At 40.4% G+C, this 11,109-nt stretch overlaps 1 protein-coding gene across 1 annotated transcript in view; it reads left to right on the plus strand.

Moving 5' to 3' along the window:
* LOC308382328 (protein NLRC3-like) overlaps positions 1-11,109 on the plus strand; it is a gene marked incomplete at its 3' end in the record, with an annotated part of 13,498 nt that continues 2,389 nt past the window's right edge. Inside the window, exons 1-7 of the mRNA XM_080860050.1 lie at positions 1-86; positions 219-2,022; positions 2,445-2,618; positions 4,401-4,566; positions 5,444-5,559; positions 5,926-6,084; positions 6,603-6,768. Of these exons, the coding sequence (XP_080716176.1) occupies positions 26-86; positions 219-2,022; positions 2,445-2,618; positions 4,401-4,566; positions 5,444-5,559; positions 5,926-6,084; positions 6,603-6,768 (2,646 nt within the window). The 5' untranslated portion in view covers positions 1-25. The remainder of the gene's footprint in view (positions 87-218; positions 2,023-2,444; positions 2,619-4,400; positions 4,567-5,443; positions 5,560-5,925; positions 6,085-6,602; positions 6,769-11,109) is intronic.

Below are 11,109 nucleotides of genomic sequence, written 5' to 3' on the forward strand. Positions count from 1 at the left end.
TGATGCCAGAGAAGCGGCTCTGAAGATGGCACTGCACTTCCTTAGGAATATGAAGCAGAAAGATCTTGCTGACAAACTGCAACAAAGTAAGAATTCTTCCTTCTCTTGCATTTGTATTTAGGTGCATCAATAAGCTGCATTAGCAACAAAGTAATTAGTAAATGTAGGTGTCAGTGGCTTACAAAACATTATTATGTTTTGATTTTTTTGTGAAATAGATGAGCTGGATGTAGTTTGTCAGACTGAGATGAAAATAAATCTCAAGAACAAGTACCAGAGTGTTTTTGAAGGAATATCCAAGCAAGGAAGCTCTGCTCTTCTAGAAAAGATCTACACAGAGGTCTACATCACAGAGGGAGGAAGTGGAAAAGTAAATGAAGAGCATGAAATCAGACAGATTGAGTCAAGATCCAAGAGACCAGCTGGACAGGAGACATCAATCAGATGCAGTGACATCTTTAAAATCTTACCTGGCCAAGGCAAACCAATCAGAAGTGTTGTCACAAAAGGAGTTGCTGGCATTGGTAAAACTGTCTCAGTTCAGAAGTTCATCCTGGACTGGGCAGAGGGAAATGAAAATCAGGATATCCACTTCATATTTCCACTACTGTTTAGGGAGCTCAACCTCATGAAAACAGAACAGAAGCTCTCTCTGATGGATCTCCTCCACCACTTTTTGACAGAAATAAAGCAGTTAACTTTTCCCAGCAAAGGGAAGTACAAAGTGTTGTTCATCTTTGATGGTCTGGATGAATGTCGACTCCAACTAGACTTTCAGAATAATGAAAGTTTAACTGATGTGACAAAGATCACTTCATTGGATGTACTCCTGACAAATGTCATCAAGGGCAATCTGCTCCCCTCTGCTTTACTTTGGATTACCTCTCGACCAGCAGCAGCCAATCAAATCCCACCTGAGTGTGTTGACCGGGTCACAGAGGTACAAGGGTTCAATGAACCACAGAAGGAGGAGTACTTTAGGAAGAGGATCAGTGATCAGAATCTTGCCAGCAGAGTAGTCTCTCATATCAAATTATCAAGGAGCCTCCACATTATGTGCCACATACCAGTGTTCTGCTGGATTGCTGCTACTGTTCTTGCAGTCTTACTGGGCTCTTCAGGAGGTGGACAGATTCCAAAGACTTTGACAGAGATGTATACCTATTTCCTTATTTTTCAAACCAAACAGAGCAACCTAAAGTTTGAAAATGTGCAAGACCTTGATCCACAGTGGAACCCGGAAGTTATCCTTGGTCTTGGAAAGTTGGCATATGAACAGTTAGAGAAGGGTAATCTGATTTTCTATGAAGAAGACCTAAAAGAGTCTGGCATCGATGTCAGAGAGGCAGCAGTATGCTCTGGCATTTGCTCACAGATCTTTCGAGAAGAATCAGGGCTTTATCAAGGGAAGGTGTTCTGCTTCGTGCATTTAAGTGTCCAGGAGTATCTTGCAGCTTTATATGCTCTTCTGATGTTAATAATGAAAAGGAAAGACATAATTTCTCCAAAGCAAGCCCTCAGAAAAGGCTTTCATCTTATGGGAATGAGATCATTGCACAAATCCATGACCATCTTACACAAGAGTGCCGTGGACAAAGCTTTGGAGCATGAAGATGGACGTTTTGACCTATTCCTCCGTTTCCTTCTTGGCCTCTCTCTGGAGTCTAACCAGACTCTCCTGCATGGCCTACTACAGAGAAGACAAAATCAGATGGGCAATGAACAAACAATCAGTTACATTAAAGACAAGATCAGGGAGGTTCCTTCATCAGAAAGGGTGATCAACCTCTTCCACTGTCTGAATGAACTCAATGATCACTCCTTAGTGGAAGAGGTCCAGAGCTTCCTGAGTGCTGGGACACTTTCTGGATCTGAACTCTCACCTGCCCATTGGTCAGCTCTAGTGTTTGTGCTGCTGACATCAGAACAGAACCTGGATGTGTTTGACTTGAAGAAGTACATCAGATCTGATGAAGGTCTCCTAAGGCTGCAGCCAGTAGTGGAGGAATCTCAAAAGGCTCAGTAAGTATAGTGGAAGTCTGTATTCTCAAGATGGGAGGAGTTAATGACTGTTTCCATCTAACTTTTTAATGCACATTTTGACCATTCAAATAATAAACCCTGACAAGAAACACAAATTCATATAAAGTCTTCTAATGCAAATAAACATGTGATTGCCTAGAGGGGGTGGATTATCTCACTATTGGCATAGGGTAAAATGTGACTAAGTTTTAATGAAATGGGCTTTTGTTGCAATTAAATCACATTTTACTATTAAAGTTGCCCTGAGAACTGTTTTAATCCCACAGTCAATCAATTCCTCCATTCCAAGAAACATTTTGTCAGATTTGTTAATTGGTTTAGAAGCCAAACACTAATATACAGACAGCAGCATTGTCCTTTTTATTGAGCTTATAGTCACTGGTGTTTGTTTCCCCCTAAAGGCTCAATAGCTGTGGGCTCACTGAAAGGAGCTGTACAGCACTGGCATGTATCCTCAGCAAACCATCTTCAAAACTGAGAAATGTGGATCTCAGTGACAACAGTATTGGAGATATTGGGGTCCAAGAACTCTGTAGCGGACTGGAGAACCCAAACTGTGCACTGGAGACACTCAGGTATGACATTGTGATTCTTCAGTATTCCTTAACCCATTTAAGCCGGGAAAGCATTGCCACTGTTCTACCTTTAAAGCCGGGAGCGCTGTTGCGTCATTCTACCTTTAAGGCCGGGAAATCATATACGTCGTTTTCCGGTATAAGGGGGTAGGGGGGTTTGCCGAAATTGTCGGCCTCTGGGCCAATGAAATGCATCAGAATAGACACGTGATAGTGTTGTTTGCTCTTCAGACCCCCCAAATGTTTTGGCTTTAAAAAGAAATCGTTGGCTTTCTCACTCTGCCAAGTAACGTCTCTTCAACGACATCCAGGATTATAGCCAAGGAGTTTAGCTCAAAGTAAAATAGGCAAGGAGTGAATTGTGAGTACTGTTAGTTACAGATGTGGTTATCTGTAGTTGTTAACGATTGTTACTTGCTTAAATGTAGGTTTACTTGAGGTAAATGAAAAGGAATATGGTAGAGGGCTATGTTAACACTAAGCTAGCTAGCTAGCTATGTTGTTAAAACTTTGTGTGAACGAGCAAATTTGAAATACAATTAATAACTATCGACATCTCTCTATTCCTTGCATTAGTAAATCTCTGTAGTATTTCGAAACAATAATCAGTCCCTATAGAATGTTGTTGTTTATAATCAGTTAATGCTAGTGGATCCTCGTTTGACTTTATTATAGTGAATGCTTTGGTTGCCTTCCATTTCAGCCCATCATACAGTATTCATCAGTTGATAAATAAGATGTACTTGAAATTAGTTTTTTTTTTTTAATATTTGAATTATTCCTGTTTTTTCCCTTTGAATGGAATATTTGACAGTAAACTAGTTAATCTGTATCTCAGTGATAGTATCCAAATGAGTATAAAATATCACTGTAAAAACTACATGGACAACAAAATAGTTATAATTGTTGATCAAAATCTTATTCCCTTCTGTTCATAATAAAACAAGTAAACAACTCAGAGGTTGACACTGTCAGGTCCAGTCTCCATCCATAGTGTCCAAATGAGCATAACATATCACTGGTATGTAAAAACTACACGGACAACAAAATAGATGTTAATCGTATTCCCTTCTGCTCATAATAAAACAAATAAACAACTCAAAAGTTAAAATTTTCCCTTTGAGAATTATAATTATATAGTTATACATTATTTCACTTTGTTATATACTGTGTCATATAGCCTACTCTTTTTTTTTTTTTTACTGTTTTGCGCTGTTCCTGCACTTTTACATATTTTTTTACTTTTTAGAAGGGTTATGTAAATATTGTAAATATTTGTAAATAAAAATTCAATTTCACATGAAAGCCACAGGTGTAAGCTCTCAAATCTGTTACAGGGGCTGAGAAATCAGTAATGTAGTAGGCGTTGACACAATTGCTAAATCGCCCATAGGTTTTACAGGCATTTTTTCGAGGCGTTTTAGGCCTAAATGGGTTAATAATGAATTTTGGGAGAATTTTGAATACACCTTTTCAAATTTTCATGTAAAGATTCAGACATATATACACTTGAAGATCCTCACTTTCAATGATAAAAGCTCATGGAATGAACTGCAGAAGTTGTCTCAGTTTATGAAACTAATATCAAGTTCATTTTGGGACAAACGCTCAGTGGGAAATAAAAGTCAAGACTATCCTGTATAAAGTTTATTTATATTTATATTATTATGCTCCTGATATTATGAATATTAATTCATTGTCTACTGTAGTAAGTGTTATTATAAATGAATGTTTAATCCAGAAAACTGATTTTAAATATGTTTTTCCCTTTTCTTTTTACAGCCTGTCATACTGCAGTATTACAGAAGAGGGCTTCACTTCTCTTGCATCAGCACTGAGATCAAACCCCTCACACATGAGAGAGCTGCAGCTAACAAAGAGTAAAGCAGGAGACTCAGGAGTAAAACATCTTTCTTCCCTTCTGGAGGATCCCAACTGTAAACTGGAGAAACTGGAGTAAGTATCACAAGACCAAATACTGAGTTGCTATCAGTGAATTTGACAGTGACAGTGAAATGTCATGCTCTTCACTAAAAGGGATCACTCCTTGTCCATCCTCATAAGACAAACATTACACAAACACACACTCACTTACAAACACACACTGTGGCAGCGGGGCCTTACGCAAACTGGAACAGAGCAGTCAAAAACAGGGGTTGCAGTGAATATAACTTAGGAGTTTATTTTATGAACTGAAGTGGAGAAGGGAGGGGGTGCCAAAAGGTAACTCATTCGTTTCAATGGATTCGCAGTTGGCATCAGTGGCTCTGTCAGGCCTTCCCTGAGGCGATTAGAGATGCAGAAACAATTGCTCTTCAAGAAAATAGAAAGGCAGGCCCTGAGACTGGCTTAGAAGTCGTCTAGTTCCCACTCCTCCGTAGCTCAAGCCAGTTTGGCTTCAGTTCCCTCTGTTTGGGGTTAAAAAGGCTCCTGATTGGCTGATCACATGGGTGGGGAGGAGTTCCCTATGGGACTCCTCTGTGGTAGTACCGCCCATCCAACACCATACACCTGGGTGGGGAGGAGTTCCCTATGAGGCTCCTCTGGGGTAGTACCGCCCATCCAACACCATGCCTCTTGATTGCCTTTGTCTGGCTGTTCTCAGCCATGTGGGGCACTGCTCACCGGCTGGGCCATCACAACACACACACAGACACACACTTACAAACACACATACACAAACACTAGCACAAAAACCCACACAAACACACTCACACACACACTTACTAATTTTAGTGCCAAAACTCGCTCATGCGAAGAAACATATATTTGAGCAAATGAAAGGTTTTCGCAAGTGTGAATATCTTCTGCGCGCTCAAATTTAGACTCTCCCACTGTCAAATCAGGACCAATCAGAGAAGAGCCCATCCTGCTTTGGTTCCTGCCCACACAGTGCCAAAAGTCATACATTTGAGCGAGCAGATCAAGTTTTCGTGAGAGAGTATGTCTCTTTTAGGTGTTGAATTTCCTCTCACGGCTGCTGGATGGAGTTTGCAGAAGAAATTCACAGTTGCGAAAATCTGAAATTTGATTGAATAAACGTTTCCTTGCATATGTGACTTTTGGCACTAAAATAACACCATAACACACACACACACACACACTTAAAAACACACACACACTCAATTCCACACACACTTAAACACACATACACACAAACACACACACACACACTTAACAACACACAGGTGCACATGCTTGCAAACACACAAACACACATACACACACAGACACACTTACAAACACTCACACACACGTACAGAAAACAAATGTTTTCCTTTTCTCTCTACAGCCTCTCAAACTGCAGTATTACAGGAGAAGGCTTCAGTACTCTCGTATCAGCACTGAGATCAAACCCCTCACACATCAGAGAGCTGCAGCTGAATGGGAGTAAAGCAGGGGACTCAGGAGTGAAGCATCTGTCTTCTCTTCTGGAGGATCCCAACTGTAAACTGGAGACACTAGGGTGAGTATCACAAGACCAAATACTGAGTTGCTATCAGTGAATTTGACAATGTTAGTGTACTGTCATGCTCTTCACATGTAAAGGGGCACTATTAATTCAGCAGTAAACACTTTCTATCAATCAATCACTCCTTGTCCATCTTCATAAGACAAACTCATTACACATACATACACTCACTTACAAACACACACACACACACAAACACAAACACACAGATAGATTCATACTTACCAACACATACACTTCATATCAATCTATCACTCCATGTCCATCTTCATTAGACAAACTCATCATACAAACACACACTCACTTACAAACACACACAAACACACAAACACATAGAGACACATACTTACAAACACACACACACACACAATTATATACACACACTTACACACTTACCCCCCCCCCCCCCCCCCCCCCTCCACACACACACACTTAACAACACAGGGACACACTTACTTACAAACACTCAAACACACATACAGAAAACAAATCTTTTCCTTTTCTTTTTACAGCCTCTCAAACTTCAGTATTACAGAGGAAGGCTTCAGTTCTCTTGCATCAGCACTGAGATCAAACCCCTCACACATGAGAGAGCTGTGGCTGAGTGGGAGTAAAGCAGGAACCTCAGGAGTGAAGCATCTTTCTTCTCTTCTGGAAGATCCCAAATGTAAAATGGAGGTACTAAAGTGAGTATCACAAGATCAAATACTGAGTTGATATCAGTGAATTTGACAGTGATAGTGAACTGTCATGATCTTCACGTGTAAAGGGAACACATCAATTCAGGAGTTAACACTTCTTATCACTCTCCTTTTCCACACACACACACACACACACACACACACACACACACACACACACTTACAAGCACAGATGCAAACACAAACACACACATTCATGTATACAAACTTAACACACAAACTATATGCATATATGTATATACACTATGTAAATATACATACACACACACATGCATACACACTTTCCTTTTCCATTTTTATCACACACACACTTACAACACACTCTTCTTTCATCTTCATTACACACTCATAAACACACTTGCACACCTGCACTTTTACAAACACACACACAAACACACACAAACACACACACTAATTCTTTCAAATACACAGAAACAAACACACTTGCAAATACACACGCACACACATTTATTTCAACACATTCCCATTTTTCCATCTTTATCACACACATACAAACATACTTGTACACAAACTCGCACACACCCACACATTCTTACAATCACACACATTTATACACTCAATCATACAAACACACACACACACATACACACATTCTCCTTTTCTATTTGTATCACACACACAAACACAGTTACACACACACACACACACACACACACACACACACACACACACACACACACACACACACACACACACACACACACACACACACACTCACACTCACACAGAAACACCCTTCCACCCCTACCACCCCCCCCAACACACACACACACACACACACGTTTACGACACACTCTCCTTTTCCAAAGTATAAATTCAGGAGTTAAAACTTCTTATCACTCTCCTTTTCCATCTTTAATACACACAGACACACACACACACAAACACACACACAAACACACAGACACACACCTACACACACCTATACACACCTACACACGCACACACACACACACATAAAGACAAACAAACATAAACACTTCCAAAGACACAGATGCAAACTCAAATACACACATCCATGTATTCTCTCCTTTTCCATCTTCATCACACACTCACAAACACACTTGCACACATGCACTTTTACAAACACACACTTATTCACACAAACACACATTTACAAACACACACACTCATTCTTACACAAACTCACACACACACACTAATACACACACGCACACACACACACTTGCACACAAACTCAAACACACCGACAGATTCTTACAATCATAGACACTTATACGCTCAACCATACAAACACACTTGCACTCACACAAACACACACGCACACACGCACACACACACACACACACACACACACACACACACACACACACACACACACACACACTCTTACAAACACATACACATACTAACACTTACAGACTTTCACACACACAGAAAACACCCTTCCACGCCCCCCCCCCCCCCCACACACACACACACACACACACACTGCAAACACACAAACACTCTTACAACACACTCTCCTTTTCCATCTTTATCACACACACACACACACTCGCACAACCCCCCCCCCCCCACCAGGGGTGTTTCTAGCAGAAAAAAAAAATCGTTTTAATGTTATGTGGAACTGACATTTATTGTGAGTATATGACTTTAACAATTAAACAGTTGTAAATTATTTGAATTATGAGGTTTTCAGTGCAGTGTTTTAGACGTGTAACTTTTGTATTACTTAATCAAAACAATGTTACTTGTTATATTTGATTAATGCTTTATAGTTCTGTTTCTGAATGTTTTCAACTGAAACTTCCAAATGTGTCCTGCTTTAACCATTTCAATTCTCTCTCTATCTGTTAATTTGTCACGCCATAGGGGTCTTCACTAATCACTGTATCACCACCATTGATGTTACTCACATTGTTGACATCACTGCTGTCGTCAAGCTGTGCTTGAGCTGTGTTCATGACCATGGCAGTATCATGCGTGTCGTCAGTGGGGGTGTGACAGTGTCTCTGATATAGGCAGCTGTGGTACATGATGGCTCACCGTTTGTAGAAGCAGAGCTAGTAGTTGGTGTCACTACAAGCTGTTTGTCTGCTGCTGCTGCTAGCAATCGCTTAACTTGGCTTAGCCGCACTTATCAGATGAACTCGACACATTATCAGATATTTCTTCCACTTCAACGGACTAATTCCTTGATTGGAAATTGTGTGTTACCTTAGGTAATTTCTCCCTGAACTTCTCATCCTGCCCTCTCCTGTTTCTTTTCTCGCTGCCACTTAAAAAGCGTTACATGCAACCACACACGTCACCACACGAAAAATTGTCAGTGACAGAAAAGTCACGTGACCTGGAATAATGATGGAATTAAGCTACATTTTAAGCTGATACTGAAACGAAAATAATCGTTTTTCATGCTTATTATGAATTGTCATTATTTTGCAATGACAAGTGATTTATTTTAATTAGCAAAAAAAAAAAAAAAAATCAGAAATACGACGAGGCCCCCCTGGTGGCCGAGGCCCTGGGCAACTGCCCGGTTTGCCCGTTCGTCCGGTCCGCCCCTGCCCCCCACACACACACACACTTATAAAACGAATGCTCGGTCACAACACACTCTACTTTTTCATCTTTATTTCACACACACACACACACACACATGCACACACACACACACACACACGTTTACAACACAGTCTCCTTTTCCATCTTTATCACACACAAACACACTTGCGCACACACACACACACGAACACACACTCTTACAAACACATACACACATGCACACACTAACACTTACAGACAGAAACAGCCTTCCACCTACCTTCCCCCACACACATCTTTATCACTTACACACACACACACACACACACACACACACATGCACATACACACACACACTCTTACAAACACATACACACATACACACACACACTCTTACAACACACTCTCCTTTTCCATCTTTATCACTGACACACACACACACACATGCACACACAAACACACACTCTTACAACACACTCTCCTTTTCCATCTTTATCACTGACACACATACACACACACACACATGCACATACACACACACACTCTTACAACACACTCTCCTTTTCCATCTTTATCACTTACATACACACACACACACATACACACACACACACACACTCTTACAACACACTCTCCTTTTCCATCTTTATCACTGACACACACACACACACACACACATGCACACACAAACACACACTCTTACAACACACTCTCCTTTTCCATCTTTATCACTCACATACACACACACACACACATACACACACACACACACACACACAAACACACACTCTTACAACACACTCTCCTTTTCCATCTTTATCACTTACACACACACACACTCTTACAAACACATACACACACATACACGTTTGCAACACACTCTTCTTTTCCATCTTTATCACACACACAAACACTCACACACACACTCTCTTACAACACACTCTACTTTTCCATCTTAATCACACACACACACACACACACACACACGCACACACGCACACACAAACACACACACACACACACACACGCACACACAAACACAAACACACACACTGAACATATAAAGAAAAAAAAACCTTGACAGTTACATTGTATACAAAGAATATGTGTCCTTTTCTCTCTACTGTCTGTCAGGCTAAACTAAAGTGAGTATCACAAGACCAAATACTGACTGCTGACAGGGCATATACATGTTCCCTCTCTTACACACACACACACACACACATGCAACATGCAACATGCAATGTACCCTCTCATACACATGCGACATATATAGAGACACACACACATTTCACATCATTTTGAAACCCAAAAGCCTTAACTGTATTACTCCCAAACTGTATTTTGTACATTTATACTCTCCCCTTTCAGAAATATGGATGTGGTTTATTTTGATGTTTTACATGTCCATCATGCACAGAACACATGAGGTAATAACTGCTTCCCTCTTTGTCCTCATGTGTGTCTCTCAGCTGATCTAAGAGAGTATTTCCTTCTTTCTCTCTACAGGCTGAGATTCTGCAGTATTACAGATGAAGGCCTCAGATCTTTACTATCAGCAGTGAGATCAAACCCATCAGCCCTTAGAGTGCTTTGGCTGTATGGGAATCATCCTGGACCCTCAGCACGACAGCTGATCTCTGAACTTAAGAAAGATCCAAACTGTAAACATATCTACATAGATATCTAGACTCTCTTAAATACATTCACATTTTGTTTCACATTAAATATTCCTCTACATTGTGTATAAAACAAATAATTCAATCTGATGAAAAAATGATTTCACTTA

Source organism: Sprattus sprattus (assembly GCF_963457725.1).
Source record: "Sprattus sprattus genome assembly, chromosome: 21".
Taxonomy (NCBI): Eukaryota; Metazoa; Chordata; class Actinopteri; order Clupeiformes; family Clupeidae; genus Sprattus; species Sprattus sprattus.